This window comes from Aethalodelphis obliquidens, unplaced genomic scaffold, assembly GCF_003676395.1.
Source record: "Aethalodelphis obliquidens isolate GAN/ISIS:26980383/991018 unplaced genomic scaffold, ASM367639v1 scaffold125, whole genome shotgun sequence".
In the NCBI taxonomy this organism is placed as follows: Eukaryota; Metazoa; Chordata; class Mammalia; order Artiodactyla; family Delphinidae; genus Aethalodelphis; species Aethalodelphis obliquidens.
In genome coordinates, this window is record NW_020838069.1 from 1,412,455 (window position 1) to 1,432,992 (window position 20,538).

At 42.6% G+C, this 20,538-nt stretch overlaps 1 protein-coding gene across 3 annotated transcripts in view; it reads left to right on the forward strand.

Annotated features, from left to right (window-relative positions):
* Positions 1-20,538, forward strand: part of RBM6 (RNA binding motif protein 6) — a 107,359-nt gene that overhangs the window by 67,800 nt on the left and 19,021 nt on the right. For 2 of the 3 annotated variants that reach the window (XM_027098731.1, XM_027098733.1), the window contains one exon: positions 16,646-16,720. In XM_027098731.1, coding sequence (XP_026954532.1) covers positions 16,646-16,720 — 75 coding nt within the window. Of the gene's footprint in view, positions 1-15,544; positions 15,712-16,645; positions 16,721-20,538 lie in introns of all 3 variants that reach the window. The other variant, XM_027098732.1, reaches the window with a different exon arrangement.

The window sequence follows — 20,538 nt, forward strand, 5'->3', positions numbered from 1 at the left end:
AGCACTCGGGCCACAACTACAGAGCCCACGTGCTCTGGAGCCTGCGTGTCGCAACTAGAGAGCCCTTAAACTGCACCTGCTGAGCCCACGTGCCCCAGCGGAGAATCCTGCATGCCACAACAAAGATCCTGCCTGCCGCGACTAAGACCCAATGTAGCCAAAAATTAAATAAATAAATAAACAAACAAATATTTAAAGAAAGAAAAAGAACATACCACAATTTATTCATTGGTTCCACTGTCAAAGAACATGGAGGGTTGGGTTTTGTTTGGTTTTTTTTCCATTTGGGGCTATTTCGTAGTTATTACTTCTCTTGGTGAATAGGTACACTCATTCCTGTTAACATATACCCATTGGTGGACTTGGATTTTGAGTGTATCCTCAGTCTGTCACCTAGTAGTTTAAACTTCATTGATTGCTGCCTAGATACAGTCATTCAGTAGCTGCTGAGCTCCTTGCTGTGTTTATATGCCTGCCAGTGTATAGGTATTGGGGGTACAGTTGTAATTCAGACCATGTTGTTTTATAATTTAAACATATAAAACTAATTAATAAATTAAGTAGACATTTGGCTATCCCTAAAGTTTATTCATTCAAGGTTGGTCAAATTGGGCTTCCCTGGTGGCGCAGTGGTTGGGAACCTGCCTGGCAACACAGGGGACACGGGTTCAAGCCCTGGTCCGGGAAGATCCCACATGCCACGGAGCAACTAAGCCCATGCGCCACAACTACTGAGCCTGCACTCTAGAACCCGCGAGCCACAACTACTGAGCCCACGTGCCACAACTACTGAAGCCCGTGCACCTGGGGCCTGTGCTCCACAACAAGAGAAGCCACCACGACAAAAAGCCCGCGCACACCGCAACCAAGAGTAGACCCCGCTTGCCGCAACTAGAGAAAGCCCACACGCAGCAATGAAGACCCAATACAGCCAAAAATAAATTTATTTTTTTAAAAAAAAAAGGTTGGTCAAATTGCCTTTTGCAGCCAAAAATAAAGACCCAATGCAGCCAAAAATAAATAAATAAATAAAATAAATTTTTTTAAAAAAGGTTGGTCAAGTTGCCTTTTGGCCATCTTTTTGTTGGGAAAATGGATGTTCCCTTCTAGTTAGAGTTCTCTAATTTTCAGTTATATATGGTCATTGGGAACCAGAGCTTTGGGCAAGAATTGAGGTGTGCTAAGGAGGATGAGTGTGGCAGTGGTATGCACAGTTAGAGGAGAAAAGGCTGGGGGCAGAGTACTCACTGAGAGGCTGTGAGGTGGGGACAGGTTAAGTGGGCCAGGGTATGGCAAAGAGAGAGGAATGAAATAAATGAATGTCTTTGTTCTGGCAATAGTCTTGCAGCCCTGAAAGCTTTTTTTGTTTTGGTTTGTTTTAATTAAGATATAGTCCACATATCTTAAAATTCACCGTTTTAAAGTGTACAGTTTAAGTGGCATTTAGTATAATATATTCACAGAGTTATGCAGCCATCACCACTATCTAACTCGTGAACATTTTCATCACCCCAAAAGAAACCTGCACCCATTAGCAGTTGCTCCCATTTCCCTTCACCTTTCCCTGTTTCATGCTTTTACCGTCCACTAATATACTTTCTTTTTTTCTTTTTTCGGCCGTGCTGTGCATGGCATGCGGGATCTTAGTTCCCAGACCAGGGATCGTACCCATGCCCCGTGAAGTGGAAGCATGGAGTCTTAAACACTGGACTGCCAGGGAAGTCCCCTAATCTACTTTCTGTCTCTATAGATTTGCCTGTTTGAGATGTTTCATATAAATGGGATCATACACTTTTTTGTGACTGACTTCTTTCACTTAGCATAAAGCTTTCAAAGTTCATTCATGTTGTAGTATGAATTAGTACTTCATTTCTTTTTATAGTTGAATATTCCATTGTATGGTTGTAATACATTTTCTTTATCCGTTAGTTGATAGACATTTGGGTTGTTTCCACTTTTGGCTATTATGAATAATGCTACTATGAATATTCATCTACAAATTTTTGTGTAAACATACATTTTCAGTTCTCTTGGATGTATGTCTAGGAGTGGAAATGCTGAAGTTTTCAGGTATTTTTTTCAAGAGCTTTCTCCAAATGGATTAGGCCCCATATTGGAGTGGTGTGTTATTGAAAACATGGAATACTCACAGTTCCAATGGCCAGGTTTCAGTTCTGTTTTGGATGCCTTTGGGCATTCATGCTGCCATTTTGAATTCTCCCTTGGACTATGGATTGTTTTTTTGTTGTTGGGTTTTTTGTCTTGTTTCATGTTGTTTTGTTTTGTTATTTTCAGCCAGATGCCTCAGGGCACTTGTTGCCCTGGACATAGATCAGCCTTTGTTATTTGGGTTTTGAGCATATCCAGGATTTGCAGTTGATGGTTGAACAGCTAGTTTTCTTCTTTCCATTCCTTATAGGTTCTCCTTCTCATAGTCAACTGTTAAATGGCACATTTATTATTTCTGCCTATGCATCTGATAATGCTCAGGTTGTCTAATTCCTGAGGTTTTTTTTTTTTTTAAATAAATCTATTTATTTTATTTATTTATTTTTGGCTGTGCTGGGTCTTCGTAGCTGCGCGGTCTGGGCTACTCTTCGTTGCGGTGCACGGTCTTCTAATTGCAGTGGCTTCTCTTGTTGCAGAGCATATGCTCTAGGCACACGAGCTTCAGTAGTTGTGGCACATGGGCTCAGTAGTTGTGGCTCACAGGCTCCAGAGCGCAGGCTCAGTAGTTGTGGCACACGGGCTTAGTTGCTCCACGGCATGTGGGATCTTCCTGGACCAGGGCCTGAACCCTTGTCCCCTGCATTGGCAAACGGATTCCCAACCACTGCGCCACCAGGGAAGCCCCTCCTGAGGTATTTTAAAGATATAAAGGTCTTTTTCTTTCTTCTTCGATGTGATTCTTGTGCACTGTGAATCCAGAGCAATGCAGGATATGTTTGGTTCCCTATAAACTGGAGGAGTGCCAGCTCAGAGAAATGTTTGTGTTTGTTCCTATCTGGTTTCTAAGCTCAGCTGGACCTCTTTAAGGTCAGAGAACATTAGTTTGGGCGCCTTGCCTAGGAAAATTCTTCTTGTGGCTCATTTGAGTGCTTGGGAGGAACGGGACTCTGTGTTGTCAGGCGTTTGCTTAGGTAGTTTCAAGATAGCACTGGAACCCTGAGAAATACGGAATAAAGGTGTAAATAGCTAAACCAGACAAAGTGCCCAGGTCATGACTAACAAAGATCTATGTACAGTAAAGCAGGTGTTACCAGAAATAGACGTCTCTGGATTTAAAGATCCAAGGGGGCAGGGACTGTTTCTTTTTTTCACTTTTATTTCCTTCACTGCCTAAATGGTTTAGACCTATAACTGGCAACACATGATGTGCTAAATAAATATTTGTTTCTGGATATTAATACAACTTAAAAGTAGTTTCTGACTCTGTATTCCTTCTTCATAAGCCTTTAGTGATCTTTTTAGTCTCTGCATAATGTAGAAGTCTCTTGTTCTCCCAACCTGAGTAGCCTCTTGACTTGCCAGATTCTGGTACTTCTATTAGGCTTCTACCTTGTTATCTTTGATAGCAGATAGTAATATACTGTTTCTATTCTAACAGAGGTTGCCACATCTTGTTTGTTCTAATTTCCAAGTTTCTGTTTGATTATTGTCCTCATACTCCAGGAATTAGTGAAAGGAATAGCTTGGAAAGTGCAAGGTAGGTTGTCAAGGGCCTTACATTTAGTCTTTAATTTAAAAACATGAGGGAACCACAAGAATGTAACAAAGTCAAAATGACACTATAGGGAAACTCTTCTTGTGGTAGTATATAGACTTGACTAGAGGGGTGAAACTGAAGAGGAAAAGGTCTTTTAGAATCTGGAGCAGAAATTGAGATGTGAGGAGATGATGGCTTCCACTAGGGGCTGGGAGCAGGTATGTAATGAAGAAGTTAGGTTTGAAAGAAGACTCTCTGAGGTTTGGTAACACTGGATATTGGACAGAGGGGCAAGAGGGAGGGTAGACTCAGAGGCCACTCAGAGGTTAGAAGAACGGTAGTACCTTGAACAGAAATAAAACATCTGGAAAAGGAAGGCATTTGGAAGGGAGGGACGAAGATGGTTGTTGAGTGTGAAGTGACAGCAGGACCTTTAGGTAACTGATAGAGATACAAGATTGATGCCTGGCAGAATAAACATGCAGTTTTTTCACTGTCATTTTTTGTATCTTTCGTTTCACTATTTAACTAATTTACAGCTTTCTTTTTATTTCATAGTCTTTACGGCAAAATACCTACCTCTGCCTATCACCAATAATTTCCAAAAGCATCTCTATCAGTTAGGATTAGATTTGGTGAGTGACAAAACACTAGAAATAACGGTGGCTTAAAATGAGGTGATTTATTTCTCTTTACCGTAAATGAAGTCTAAGCCATCCAGGTTTTCTTATGGTGGTATGATCATCAGGGACCCAGTCTCTTTTAGTTGTGTAACCCTATCATCCTCAACCTGTGACTTCTACCTGCTTGAGTGTCAGCCATCACTTTGACTTGCTGACCAGTGGAAAAGAAGAAGGGATGAAAATGGACATGGTTCTCCCTTCAAGAATAGTTCCTGAACTTTGCAAGTACTATTTCTGCTTATGTCCAGTGTATTAGAATTTATGGCTTCACTTAACTGCAGGGAGGGCTGGAAAACTTCTTTATTTCAGGCAGCCATGTACCCAGTTAAAAATCAGGGGTTTGCTTCCAAGAAAAAGAAAGCAAATAGGCATTGGGAGACTACTTGTAGTCTCTTAATTTTCCAGGCTAAGAACCAGATTCCAAATTCTTTTAGGTTATGGAACTTATTTCTTCAAACTTTAGTTATCCTGATAATAATAATAAATATACTAAACAATAATAAACTATATAATTAAAATGTATGCTTCTGTTTTTGTATTTTTTAAAATGTCACATAGACTTACGACTAGTAGCTAAAGCTTATGATGTGGAATAGACCAGTGTTGATGTCAGTGTCTAAAATTTGAATATAAGATCAATAGATTCAGAAGCTAGAGAAGTTATAGTATGATAAAGACCATATTTTACCTAGGCAGCTTTGGATGTAGTTTTTCTGTATGAGTTATTCTACAACTTATTATATGTAAACTGTAAGATTTATAGAGGGCAGAAGTAGAATGCCCCATTCCTGAAGGCACTAGCATTTCTGCCAGGCCCGTCTTAGCAAGAAAAAGAATATATCTTGATCTTATTTATTTCTGGCTCTCTTACTCTTCTTTCTTTCTTTTTTAAGATTTATGTATTATTTATTTATTTTATTATTTATTTTTGGCTGTGTCGGGTCTTAGTTGAGGCATGTGGGATCTTTTGATGCAGTGTGCGGGCCTCTTTCTAGCTGTGGCATGCGGGTTTTCTCTTCTCTAGTTGTGGCGCGGAGGCTCCAGGGTGCGTGGGCTCCAGAGCAATGTGGGCTCTGTAGTTTGCGGCACGCAGGCTCTCTTGTTGACGCGCACGAGCTCAGTAGTTGTGGCGTGCGGGCCTAGTTGCCCCGCGGCATGTGGGATCTTAGTTTCCTGACCAAGGATCTAACCCGCGTCCCCTGTGTTGGAAGGTAGATTCTTTACCACTGGACCACCAGGGAAGTCCCTCTCTCACTTTTTTTTTTTTCAATATAAATTATTTTATTTTATTTTTGGCTGTGTTGGGTCTTCATTGCTGCTTGCGGGCTTTCTCTAGTTGCAGCGAGCGGGGGCTACTCTTCGTTGCAGTGCACGGACTTCTCATTGTGGTGGCTTCTCTTGTTGCGGAGCACGGGCTCTAGGCACGCGGGCTTCAGTAGTTGCAGCACGAGGGCTCAGTAGTTGTGGCTCACAGACTCTAGAGTTCAGGCTCAGTAGTTGTGGCACACAGGCTTAGTTGCTCTGCGGCATGTGGAATCTTCCTGGACCAGGGCTTGAACCCGTTTCCCCTGCATTGGCAGGCGGACTCCTGACCACTGAGCCGCCAGGGAAGCCAGCCTCTCTCACTTTTCTTAAGTGTGGTTTATCATTTTCTCCTCTCTGGGTCACATCCAGCTTTGTCCATTGTATGTGCTGCTCACAGTGCACTTTATACCTGGTGAACTGTGTCACACAGTTGACCTCTTAGCATAAACTTTCTCACTCTCCTTTTGTCCCTCTTCACTTCTGGCAATATTAAAGAACACTTTCCATTCTGTATTTCTCCTGATAAGAATTTCAGATAGAGATATGTGCTGTTTATTTGTTTAAAACTGTACTTGTTTGTTGTCCTAGTGCTTTAAAAAATAATCTTCATGAGAGCCTTGCTAGGTTTTGTTCACCACTGAACCCCCCCATGCCTAGTCTGCTGTGAGAAAACAGTTGTTCTTGAATAATGAATACATAGCCTGTTCTGGCTACTGATTTTGGGGGATGAGGAGTCGGTAGGCAAAGGGTAAAGGCATTTTTTAATCTATAAAACTCTAGAAGTCTTTCCACAAGAAGAAATAATCTTAGTGTATTGAACTGAAATCTTTTGGAGAGGAGCCAGCTGTGTTGTAACGTTAACCATCTTCAAATGTCAAATTGGTTTGCGTTGCCTGACACATAGCCTTTTTTTTTTTTTTTTTTTTTTTTTGCGGTACGCAGGCCTCTCACTGTTGTGGCCTCTCCCATTGCGGAGCACAGGCTCCGGACGCGCAGGCTTAGCGGCCATGGCTCACGAGCCCAGCCACTCCGCGACATGTGGGATCTTCCTGGACCGGGGCACGAACCCATGTCCCCTGCATCGGCAGGTGGACTCTCAACCACTGCGCCACCAGGGAAGCCCCACATAGCCTTTTGATAGGACAAAACATGAAGTTGGAACTTTCTTAAAAAATCTAGACATACCTGCTATTCTGTGTGCTAGAAACCTCAAGATGCTTCCTGACACTGCTCAAGGCTCTCCCCTTTTTAGTGTGTTTTTTTCCCCAGTTTTTCTTATAAAGAGGAGAAATTTTCAATTACATGATCACTTATCTTGGTTATTTTGGTGGTCTTCAAACAAATATAAGGGATGCCTTTTAATACATTGGATGGTGTATCTTAGGTCTTGAGAGTGTTTCAAGGCATCCAAGGGTTAAGTCTCTGTTATATTTCCAGGGCACACAGGTCTGACCAGGAGGGTTTCTTCATGGCCAGAGGCTGTGCCTTTGTAGCACTTGATAGTACCTCTAGCTGGGATAGTGTTAGAGACCCGCTGGCTTTGTCTTCTCCCAAACTCCTGGATTACCAGAGATTTCTGCGCTGTGCAGAGATCATTCCCTCATTCTCTATATGTATCTGTTGCAATGGCAGCCATGATATTACAGCTCAGCAGATGTTGCTTCCTCAGTATGGACTAATTTAATGTGGGCACATCTTCCATGTGAAAAGCCATCCCTTGTTTTTATTAGGGGCTGAAGTTTGATAATTCTGTTATTTGCATGTGAGAATGAGTAGATCTAAGAGTTAGGAGGACTTCCCTGGTGGCGCAGTGGTTAAGAATCCACCTGCCAATGCAGGGGACACGAGTTCAAACCCTGGTCCGGGAATATCCCACATGCCGCGGAGCAACTAAGCCCATGTGCCACAACTACTGAAGCCTGTGCGCCTAGAGCCCGTGCTCCGCAACAGGAGAAACCACCGCAGTGAGAAGCCCACGCACCGCAACGAAGAGTAGCCCCTGCTCACCGCAACTAGAGAAAGCCCGGGCGCAGCAATGAAGACCCAACACAACCAAAAATTAATTAATTAATTAATTAAAAGAGTTAGGGATCCAACTTGTTCTAGTGGACCTTTTCTGACTTGAAACTTCCATTGTTAGTCTTGTAGCTTCTGTCAGAGTGGCAGTGGGTCTATAGCTTTTTGACTAAGAAATAAAGAATGGTGGGTGGTTACTTCTGCTAAAATGGCAGTTGAACAGTGAGTGTTCAGAAGTCTGGCAGCTTTGTATTTTATTCATCTTTTCAAGGCCCTGTTTCTGCAGAAAGTATGTTAGCAGGATTCTCTGAAGTGTCTGAGCCCAGAACACTGAAGCCAGAGAGGCTAATAGAGACCACCTTCAAGAGAGCTAAGATTCTTGGGTGGGAGGTAGTAGGTAAAGAGCCAGGAGAAATAATCTCTTTTCAATGGTGAGGCCAGAAGAATAGCTGCTGGTTCTTTGGGGGATGCCTGGGGAATATTGTGCAGCCTTTGTGGTAGGCTCAGCAGTGTGGCCTACTTGTGGGCCTCATCTGCTCTCTTGGCTGTTCCTGCTACCTCCAGTCGTCAGCTCTGTAAGAAAAAGAAATGAGAGAGAAATGGTTTGAACGTTATTCAGCAAACAAAGCAAAATAAGAAGCTGTATATTCTCCACATTGATTTTAGCAACTTGCTTTTTCTTCCCCTACGGTGACTCAGTTTAGAGACCTAGACAATGAAGCATGAGTATATGTTGAATTTAGGGTCCACTTTTCCCAGAAGAAAAGAGCCAGGGGATCTAGAACAATAGTCATCTTAGAATATGAAAGAATAAAATGGAGGTTATAGAAACCGGAATTCTGAAAGGAATTCTGAGGATATCAGTAAGATATGTTCAAACCTAATTTTCTAATTCCACTAAGAACTAGATGGTATCTTTATTTGGAAATAAGTAATTGAATAATCAGGGAAATCTTAACTAAACTGAGGTCTCTATAAACATTGGCTGAAACATTGTTCTAAAACATACAAAATTATAACAAACTGAAAGTTTCAAAAGTATTTGCATTTTAGTGGTTCACAGTTGTTTGATTATTCTAAGCACTGTTAACTGGAGCTTGTAAATTGTTTCTTTATGGTAAGATATTTGTGGTGAGGGACTTTGCTGAGTGCCCCATCTGCCTGGCAGTCTCAGTCTTTGTAATAGGACCTCATCTTCTCACAAGGAACGAAAAGACTTTTGGCTGTTTTGATTATTTATTTGTTTGTTTGTTTATGTTTTCCCTCTTTGTTTTTGACTCAAATGACTCTTAGAATAGAAGTCTCTCATAGATCCCCTGGTAGATGAGTCTATCCATCCTAAGTCTTCCAGGACCTAAGTTAATGAAATCATCTCCAAGACTGCAGATCACTGATTTTCTTTCACAATGATAGAGGCATTTTATGGGATCTTACTTTAAAATACACAAAAGAATGGCAGGGAATGGTGGTGGAGTGGGTGGAATATATTCTCAGCACCAGATGCCTGTGTCGTCAGCGCCTGTGTTGTGTTTCTGGAACAGAGACCTTACTTCCACCAACTCTGAGCCTGGTGAGTAGGGCCCAGTGAAACACAGGTCAGCCATACTGCTTCAAAGAGCACAAATAAGGTTTTAGTTTTAGCAAGAGGTAGGTTGTGTCCTCTTAGGAAATGACAGTTAAACTGGTCAGGCAGTAAACAGTGTTATTAAGTAGCATTTTAGAAAACGTGTTTGTTGTGCTTTTGTCTGGAGAAGAAAAGATATCCAGATAAGTAGCCGCCCAGAGGGCAGTGTCTCCTTGCTTCTCAATCTTTTTTTTTTTTTTTTAACATCTTTATTGGTGTGTAATTGCTTTACAAGTGAATCAGCTATACATATACATATATCCTCATATCTCCTTCCTCTTGTGTCTCCCTCCCACCCTCCCTATCCCACCCCTCTAGGTGGTCACAGAGCAGCGAGCTGATCTCCCTGTGCTATGCGACAGCTTCCCACTAGCTATTTTACATCTGGTAGTGTATATATGTCCATGCCACTCTCTCACTTTGTCCCAGCTTACCCTTCCCCCTCCCCATATCCTCAAGTCCATTCTCTACATCTGCGTCTTTATTCCTGTCCTGCCCCTAGGTTCTTCATAACCAATTTTTTTCTTTTTGGTTCCATATGTACGTGTTAGCATACAGTATTTGTTTTTCTCTTTCTGACTTACTTCACTCTGTATGACAGACTCTAGGTCCATCCACCTCCCTACAAATAACTCAATTTCATTTCTTTTTATGGCTGAGTAATATTCCATTGTATATATGTGTCACATCTTCTTTATCCATTCATCTGTCAGTGGACACTTAGGTTGCTTCCATGTCCTGGCTATTGTAAATAGAGCTGCAGTGAACATTGTGGTACGTGACTCTTTTTGAATTGTGGTTTTCTCAGGGTATATGCCCAGTAGTGGGATTGCTGGGTCGTATGGTAGTTCTATTTTTGCTCCTCAGTATTAATTGGACCCTCAAGTGCTATTTTGTTTCTGGTGGAGTTTCCATCTGGTGGCTGCCCTCCTGGTGGCTCAGAGGGCAACTCAGCTTCTGTTGGGTGAAAGGCCATTCTAAGCAGAGGGTACATGGCAGTCAGTGGACCAAGCTAGAGTTGTTGTCAGTGGACCAAGCTAGAGGTGTCACAGAGCCTTCTGTGTACTTCCTTCAGGATTTTTGGCCTCTACTTCCCTCCTTCCTTCCTTTCCTTTTCTCTTTCTGTCTCATTCTGGTTTTGGCCTTTGGGGATACTGAGTTTTACAAGATGTTTGAACTGTAACTTATCCTTGTACCAGAAGGAATGAGCCTAGCTGCTATGCAAAAGAGTTCTATAAAAACTACCCTTTTATACTGAGGGGAATGACATATGGTCAGCCCTCCATATGCACAGGTTCTGCATCTGCAGATACAGAAGGCCAGCTATACTACACCATTTTATTTTGTTTTATTTTTTGTATAAATTTATTTATTTTATTTATTTTTGGCTGCATTGGGTCTTCGTTGCTGCACACGGGCTTTTCTCTAGTTGCAGCGAGCGGGGGCTACTCTTCCTTGTGGTGCACGGGCTTATTGCTGTGGCTTCTCTTGTGGAGAATGGGCTCTAGGCACACGGGCTTCAGTAGTTTTGGTTCGCGGGCTCTAGAGCACAAGCTCAGTAGTTGTGGCTCACGGACTTAGTTGCTCTGCGGCATGTGGGATCTTCCCAGACCAGGTCCCGAACCCCTGTCTCCTGCATTGGCAGGCGGATTCTTAACCACTGCGCCACCAGGGAAGCCCTACTAGAGGCTTTTAGATGAGACTTCAGCATCCTTGGATTTTGGTATCCGTGGGGGTCCTGAAACCAATCTCCCACAGTTACCAAGAGATACATCTGTTTTAAACCTGTTATTTTGTTCCTCTTGCTTTACTCTTTCAGCAGGTCCATTTGATTGTTGTTGGTGTTGAAATTCCTGGTAATGTACTTACTAGCAGCCCTCTTTGGCTTAGACACAGCACCTAAAGTAATTGTAGGTACTTTAAGAACATAAAGAGCACCTTGAGCAGGCCAGTTGGAGGATTGGCAGTGCTATCAAGAAACAGAGTCTTTATGGCAGTCTCTCTAAAAACTCCCTGTGGGGCCATTGCCTGTAAATTTCTTTAGACTTGCCTTGTGCACCTTTTCATCAGAAACCACCTGTTTTTTTTTTTTTGGCTGTGTTGGGTCTTTGTTGCTGCACGCAGACTTTCTCTACTTGTGGCGAGCGGGGCCTACTCTTCACTGTGGTGCACAGGCTTCTCATTGCGGTGGCTTCTCTTGTGTAGCATGGGCTCTAGGCGCACGTGCTTCAGTAGTTGCAGCACGTGGGCTTACTAGTTGCGGCACGCGGGCTTCAGTAGAGAAGCCACCTCTTTGGTGTGGCAAGTATTATGAGTTGACTGACACCTTGGAAGTTTAAAAACAAAGAAAAGCAATATGATGAAAAGAAAACCTGACATTCAGTCCCATATAAGTTGCTAACTAACTCTATAATCTTGGGCAGGGTGCTCCATGTATCTCAGCCATACTTTCCCATGTGGAAGCAGGTATTATTTATGTCCTATTGTGAGGATTTATCAAGATGACATTTGTGAAGAATGCCTTTATAAACTGTAATTGCTTTGTGAATAAAGATTACTATCTCTGATAGACAGTACCAGTTCTCAGCCACCAGTAACTTGATTCTCCCATCCTGTGTTTGGAAGAAGCACAAATCTGCAAAGAGGGCTTGCTCATTTTTCAGCGTGAGTTGTATTCACAAGGCTCACATACTTTCCCCCTGCCTTTGATCCTGTCTGTCTCCCTCTCTCTCCATATTTGAATGGGGTGATCTTTTATGCCACACAGCAATCATATTCTCAATACAGAGTATAACTGTGACTCTGCTTGTGGGAGATCTTCAGAAAAGATGCAAAGCTGCTGGCCAGAAACGTTCTTTCCTTTCCATTTTCTCTTGTACCTCCCCAGTACCTTAAGAATCCTTGGGCTTGGTTATAAACCAGCTGGAAGTTACGATAGGGTCTCAATTCTCTGACCCAAGTCCTTTTCACAGGTTAACAGTCACAAAATGGAGTTATGAAGTCTCCAAGAGCAGCAGATGAAAAGGGAAATGGAAATGTGAATGTTGAATTTAGCAGCCCTCAGACCCAGAATATGCTACTCTCTAGTGTCCCTGAGGTGGAGAGTAAGGACTCGCTTTGCTCTTCAGGAGTGTGATTATCTCTCGCTGCTTGCAGCTTTTTCACATTAAGACCTTTTGAAATATACTTAGGGACACATATATGTGACTTTGTCAAGTGAGAGCTTTGGGCTTGGGAGGATTCTAGCAGGTTTTAATCTAATTTACGCCTAATCTAACACGACTGAGAAAGGGGGTGTCTTTGGTTTTACTTTCAAATATATGGTGGTACATCTTTAGAAGCCAGATGTGGTTAATCAGACTTGTCTTCATGGTACCTTTGCTTCAAGTGGCTTAATAAATAACCCAATAATTCAAATGATGAATAAAAATTCTAGTGTGTGAAGGTGGTGGGTAATAGACAATTAAAAGTGGTTATCCGGGCTTCCCCGGTGGCGCAGTGGTTAAGAGTCCGCCTGCTGATGCAGGGGACACGGGTTCGTGCCCCGGTCTGGGAAGATCCCACATGCCGCGGAGCGGCTAGGCCTGTGAGCCGCTGAGCCTGCGCGTCCAGAGACTGTGCTCCGCAACGGGAGAGGCCACAACAGTGAGAGGCCCGCGTACCGCAAAAAAAAAAAAAAGTGGTCAACCAAAAAGTTACAAAATCATCCTACCCACTTATTAATCCAACTCCCCACAGGTTGTTTCCTTAGGAGACACTGGCATATCTTTATGAAATCTGAACAAAAGACCTGACAGGAATGGGGAGGAGTACAGTATAAGTCACGCCTGTGCTTGGTACATCTGGGCAGCCGCTGTATAACACCTGGGGAATCAAATCATAAATCAACCTGATTGTTCTTATTTGAGTTTTTTGTGTCTGTTTATTCTTTTCTTCTTAGAATTTTTTAAAAAACATATTTATTTATTGATTTGTTTTGGGCTGCATCGGGTCTTAGTTGCAGTACGTGGGATTCTCCACTGCAACACACAGGCTCCTCATTGCGGGGCATGGGCTTCTCTCTAGTTGTGGTGCATGGGCTCAGTAGTTGTGGGGCCTGGGCTTAGTTGCCCCGAGGCAGTGGGATTTTAGTTCCCCCACCAGGGATCAAACCTGTGTCCCCTGAATTGGAAGGCAGATTCTTAACCATTGGACCACCAGGGAAGTCCCGTGTCTGTTTATTCTTATTAAAACAGTTGGCTCCTGGGCTTCCCTGGTGGCACAGTGGTTAAGAATCTGCCTGCCAATGCAGGACACATGGGTTCGAGCCCTTGTCTGGGAGGATCCCACATGCCGCGGAGCAAATAAGCCCGTGCGCCACAACTACTGAGCCTGCACTCTAGAGCCTTCGAGCCACAGCTACTGAAGCCCGCGTGCCTAGAGCCCGTGCTCCACAACAAGAGAGGCCACCGCAATGAGAAGACCCCATGCAGCCATAAATAAATTTATAAAAAATCAATTCGCTCTGTTCTTCAATAGTGATGGGTTTAACAGCCATTTTGTATTCTTTAGCAGTGGTGTCTGGTAGCCTCATGTCTAACCATGTGCACATTGAAAAGAAAGGGCCGCCTCAGTTGTAGGGGGCTCTGAGGAATAAGAAATCAGTGGTTAGGACTCTGCACTTCCGTTGCAGGGGGTACGGGTTCAATCCCTGGTCCGAGAACTAGGATCCTGAAAGCCTCGTGGTGCTGCCAAAAAAAAAAAAGAAATCATGCATGCCATTGTAACACATGAATTGAAGGTAATCTTCTCAAATTGATATGCTGTGAGTACTCCTAGCAGGGCGAGTTCCCTAGCTTCGACAGAAAGTCATCAACAGCTTCTGGAACATCATATTTGTTATCTGATAAGTATAACGTGCTCCTTGCCTTAGGAATTCCTGAGTCTACTGATGCCTCCCAGTGGTACAATCAGAATTTGCAATTGACTGCAATTCACAGTATTGCCTTGTTCTGATGGCACTGTTCACTGTTCAAATGGCAACCCCCGTGTTTTATGGACTGGGTGTACAGGTGTACACGACAGCAGTACCTTCCTCTAGAGCCGCTGTGTGCTAAAGCACTCCAGTCTTCCAGGGATAGTTGGATCCATTCAGTCTTTTTTTCGTTCCATAACTGCTTATTAAGCTCCTTTTCTGTACCAAGTACTGAGCTTGGTACTGATAATAAAAGACCAGCAAGATTTAGCCTGGTTGATCAGATTTGGCCCAGCATTTGAAAACTAACACTAAGCGCTGTCATAAAGATACAGGTTCTGACATGCAGTGACCATTCCCTTATGAGAGCTTAGTCTTTCAGTAGATTGAAATGGAGTGTGAAGTATTATCACCTGACAAGCAAGTAAGATGAAGTGAGTAGCTAATCTGATGAATGAGTGACTAGTCCTTTTCTAGCACTTAGGGCTCGAAATACAGGTATTGAGCCCTAACTATATCCCATGCTAAGCACTTGACATGTATTAATTTACTTAATCTTCATAACCACCTTATGAAGTAGGTACTGTTATTCCTACTTTACAAATGAGGAAACTGAAGCGCAGAGAAGTTAAGGACCTTGCTGATGAAGGTCATGGAGTGGAGTCAGGATGCAAGTTTAGGGAACCTGACCCAGAGTCCATATTCTTAAATGACATGATATACTGCCTCTGGGTGGAAGGGTATCATCTTGACCAACCTCCTGTATAGGTAGAGCTTGGCAGAGTGATAATCCCCCGACCCTCCCTGTCTGCAGAGCTTTTTCTCTTTCCTGGATTGGCTCCTAGAGCAGATTACCTATCCCTAAGAGTGAGCAGGAGTTGCCAAATGCAGCAGGCAGTCCCTTATCTACAGCCCCAGAAGTGAATCTGCCTCTCCCTTTCACCAGCTGGGTAACCTTACCTCTCTGAGCATGTTTCGTCATCTGTAAAATGGAGATAATGATCATGGGATCATTTAGGGGTTAAATGAGATAACATACTTAACAGTTTCTGGCTCTGAGTAAGCACTTAAAAAATGTTAGCAAATTTTTATTATCATTGTCCTCTAGCCTTGAGAACAAACCATGAAACAGTTTCTCAGAGACCAGATTCTAGGACTTAGGTAGGTGGGCAGGTTTTTTTTTGTTTTGTTTTGTTTTCACAAGACAATAATTTTATTCTATGTATTTCTCTTGACTCTTTTGGTGTGAAAAGCAGAGAGGTAAAGCATTATTTGACAGATGTATGGATTCAAGCAAGAAACTGAGGTCCAATTGCAAAGAAATGCCTTGTATAACTCAGAGCCCTGTCTGAGGAGACACAGAGGACCCTAGAGGGCGGAGAATGAACACAGCGCAGGGGCTAGTTCCAGAGTCGCATCCTCGGTTAGTTCACTTGCAAGTGTGGGTGAGGGTCCCTTGTCAGTAGGCAGAGATTTTTTTTTCCTCTGCTCTAACACATATCTGCTGTCTAGTGTTTATTAAACAAAATTTATTTTTTTCTTGATGTGAAAGAATTCGTGTCTTGTCCAAAATGCAGAGGCAAAGGAGCTCTGTAACTGCAGGCTTGTTGAACCCCTTTTCCCACCTGTTCTGGTGCCAGGCTTTCCCAAAGTGCTTATTTGCCAATGGTTGCTCCTCAGTTCTCATGGCCAGCTCACTCTGAAGGCTCCAAGCCACAGTGATGCTGCTGCCACCACCGCCACTATCACCACTGCTGCCACCACCAGCCATTCAGTTTCCTGCTCTAAGGATGTGACCTGCCGTGAAGCTTTCACATTCCTCTTTTCTTCCTGTCTTCGGTGTTGTACCTCTTTCTTTTGGTGCTTTTGCCATGCAGCAGTATTGCAAAAAAAGTTTTCAGGCACCAAAGTTAGCCCTTACTACCTCACCAAGGGGATTTGAGTTAGCCATGGAAAAGAAGATAATTGAGAGGGCTCCTGTGCCTCTGTGCTTCAGAAGGAAAGAGTTTGCTTCTTGACAGTGTGCCAGCTCCCTAGCCAGGTGGGGGACGTGCTGGGACTACATGACCTCTGGAGGAGTAGACTGGGCCTAACCTGCCCAAAGACAGCGCCCCAACCCACAGGAGCCAAGGCTGAAGACTGATTTCACCTTCTCCCATTCCCTTTCCCTAAGCTTAAGCTTGCTCTGCCACACTGTCCCAAGTCTGTGGCTTATAACAGCCATTTCCTTTTGCTGATGAATAAGCCCACTCTTTGTAAAATGTTTCAACTTAGGGACTGGAAAGGCTCTCTGTGCTTTCCTGTCTCTTTGTTTCTCCAAAGGTTAATGTTAATGGCTTCTGTCTTTGTCTTTACAGGGAACTCTAATGATCCATGACAAAGAGGTCACCCTTGAGTATGTACCAAGCCTGGATTTTTGGTACTGCAAACGGGTAAGTGCCAAGAATTCCTCTCCTTAGAAGTAAGGATCCAGCATCACAGCTCCTCCATGTCTACAGGAATGCTGCCTGGTGTAGTATGCATTGCCAAGGGCAAAGCTCTTCTTCCTTGGTTCACTTCAGATGAACTGGAGGTCAGGGCAAGATCATCTATAATTTCTGCTTCCCAGCTACTGCCTGTGGCCATAGAGGGTTCTGGGCCTGTAGTTGGAGACCTTTTCCCAAGGACATATGCCATGCTTTCTGTTGATTACAAACTGAAAGAAAAACAGTCCCTTGACTTATAACCTCTCCCCAGTTACCCTTCCTGGGGTAAAGAGGATTTATTAGTGTTTGGAATGATGTATATAAAGAGGCTGGTTCTGTGAGAGATACACTTTTTTTTTGGATATTCAGGGGTTTCCAAGGATATAGAACTTTAGGTACCATGGTATTTTTCCTCTCTTCAACTTCATATTGTTCTTGAATGGCATATATAAAGATTTTAGGCTCTACTCTTTTTTTTTTTTTTTTTTTTGCGATACGTAGGCCTCTCACGTTGCGGAGCACAGGCTCCGGACGCGCAGGCTCAGCGGCAATGGCTCACGGGCCCAGCCGCTCCGCGGCATGTGGGATCTTCCCGGACTGGGGCACGAACCCGTGTCCCCTGCATTGGCAGGCGGACTCTCAACCACTGCGCCACCAGGGAAGCCCCAGGCTATACTCTTTTTAGAAGTCCAGTTTGATTGCAAATGAGCATGAAAATATATTTTGTCATTTTTCATTGCTACTGTTTAGTTTCAAAAATAAATTTGAAAAATCTATATAAAGTTTCTGAACCAAGATTCATTAAAAGTGTTGTAGAACTTGATAAAATTAAGTAAAAGTTTTAGCTTTACATTTTTGAATACAATTTGAATAGCTGTGATTGTCATTGACCAAAGTATTCATAGTTCATGGATGTAGTACCTTAAGCTGTCAATTTAGGAAAACATTTAACTATTTTTTAAAAGGTGGTGAAATACACATAACATTAAATTTACCATTTTAACCATTTTAAAGCATATAATTCAATAGCCTTAAGTACATTCACAATGAAGTGCAATCATCAACACTGTCTAATTCTATAACTTTTTCATCATCCTAAAAGGAAACCCCATATCTATTAAACAGTCTCTCCCCATTCCCCTTTCCCTCAGTTTCTGGAAACCACTATGACTACTCTGTTTTTTATCTCTATGAATGTGCCTATTCTGAACATTTCATGTAAGTAGAACCATATATTATGTGACCTTTTGTGTCTGCCTTCTTTCACTTAGCATGTTTTCAAGGTTCATCCATGTTATAGTGTGTATCAGTACTGCATTTATTTTTATGGCTGAATAATATTATATGGATATACCACATCTTGTTTATCTGTTCATCAGTTGATGGACATTTGAGTTGTTTCTACTTCTTGGCTATTGAATATTCATGTGCAAATTTTTGTTTGAAAACCTGTTTTCAGTTCTTTCGGAAGTGCCCAGGAGTAGAATTGTTGGGTCATGTGGTACTTTTCATTTTTTAACTCTTTGAGGAACCAATAAACTGTTTTCCACAGACAGCAGCTGCACCATTTTGCATTCCCTCCAGCAGTGTCTGAGGGTTCCAATTTCTCCACATCCTTGCCAACATTTGTTATATTCCTTTTTTTTTTTTGATAGTAGCCATCAAACTATTTCACAACCACCAGTGAGTATGAAATAGTATCTCATCATCATGATTATGATGATGATTTGCATTCCCCTAATGACTAATGATGTTGAGCATCTTTTCTTGTGTTTGTAGCCACTAGTATATCTTCTTTGGAAAAACGTTTCTTCAAGTCCATTTTTGATTAGGTTGTCTTTTTTTTTTTTTTTTGGAGTGTAGTTGATTTACAATGTTGTGTTAGTTTCAGGTGTACAGGAAAGTGAATCAGTTATACATATATTTATATCCACTCTTTTTTAGATTCTTTTCCCATATAGGCCATTACAGAGTATTGAGTAGAGTTCCCTGTGCTATACAGTGTAGGTCCTTATTAGTTAATCTATTTTATATATAGTAGTGTGTGTATGTCAATCCCAATCTTCCAATATATCCCTCCCCTCTGTCTTCTTGTTAATTTGTAAGAGTTCTTGGGAATTCCCTGGTGGTCCAGTGGTTAGGACTTGGTGCTTTGACTGCAGTGGCAATCCTTGGTCGGGGAACTAAGATCCCAGAAGCTGTGCAGTGTGGCCAAAAAAAAAAAAAAAGAAAAAGTTGTAAGAGTTCTTTATATTTTCTGGATGTTTATCCCTTATCAGATACGTGATTTGCAAATATTTTCTCCCATTCTGTGTGTTGTCTTTCACTTGCTTGATAGTGTCCTTTGATACACAAGGTTTTAATTTTGATAAAGTCCAATTCATCTATTTTTTTTCTTTTTTAAAAAAAATTTATTTATATATTTATTTATTTTGGGCTGTGTTGGGTCTTCGTTGCTGTGCACGGTCTTTCTCTAGTTGCAGTGAACGGGGGCTGCTCTTCATTGGGATGCGCGGACTTCTCATTGCGGTGGCTTCTCTTGTTACAGAGCGCGGGCTTCAGTAGTTGTGTCTCATGGGCTCTAGAGTGCAGGCTCAGTAGTTGTGGTGCACGGGCTTAGGTGCTCCACAGCATGTGGGATCTTCCTGGACCAGGGCTCAAACCTGTGTCTCCTGCATTGGCAGGCGGATTCTTAACCACTGCACCACCAGGGAAGCCCCTATTTTTTTTTCTTTTATTGCTTGTCCTTTGGTGTCATGAAACCATTGCCAAAGCCAAGGTCTTGAAGACTTATCCGTATGTTTTCTTCTAAGAAATTTATAGTTTTGGCTTTTATGTTTAGATCTTTGGTCTATTTTGAGTTAATTTTTGTTCCAGGTATGAGGTAAGGGTCCAGTTTCATTCTTTGGAATGTGGATATTCAGTTTTCCCAGCACCATTTGTTGAATTAACTATTATTTCCCCATTGAATGGTTTTGGTACTCTTGTTGGAAATCATTTGACCATAGATGTATAGGTTTATTTCTGTAGACTCTCAGTTTTATTCTGTTGATCTATATTTTTATCCTTATGCCAGTACCACACTGTTTTTGTGTTTTTGGCTGCGTTGGGTCGTCGTTGCTGCGCATGGGCCCTCTCCAGTTGCAGCGAGCAGGGGCACTCTTGGCTGTGGTGCGGTGGCTTTGCCTGTTGTGGCACACAGGCTCTAGGCACGCGGTCCTCAGCAGTTGCAGCATATGGGCTCAGTAGTTGTGGCTCATGAGGGCTCAGTAGTTGTGGCTCGTGAGAGCTCAGTAGTTGTGGCACACAGGCCCAGCTGCTCCACGGCATGTGGGATCTTCCCAGACCAGGGCTCGAACCCGCGTCCCCCGCATTGGCAGGCATATTCTTAACCACTGCGCCACCAGGGAAACCCACCACACTGTTTTGATTACTGTAACTCTTTAGTAAGTTTTGCAGTCGGGAAGTGTGAGTCCTTCGATTTTGTTCTTCTTTTTCAAAACTGTTTTGGCTACTCAGGGTCCCTTGCAATTGCATATACATTTGAGGATCTGCTTTTCCATTTCTGCAAAAAAGGCCATTAGAATTTTGAGAACATTTTGCATTTTAATAGTGACTGCCTCTACGTCTTAGAATTATGAGTGATTTTCCCCTGTCTCTTAAACTTTCCATTATTAGCTATAATGCACACGTATTGTTTATTTTATAATCAAGAGATGGAGGGAGCTAGCATTAAAGGGAAAGTTTTGAACTCTATTTTCTGTTAACCAGCAGACAAAAATGTT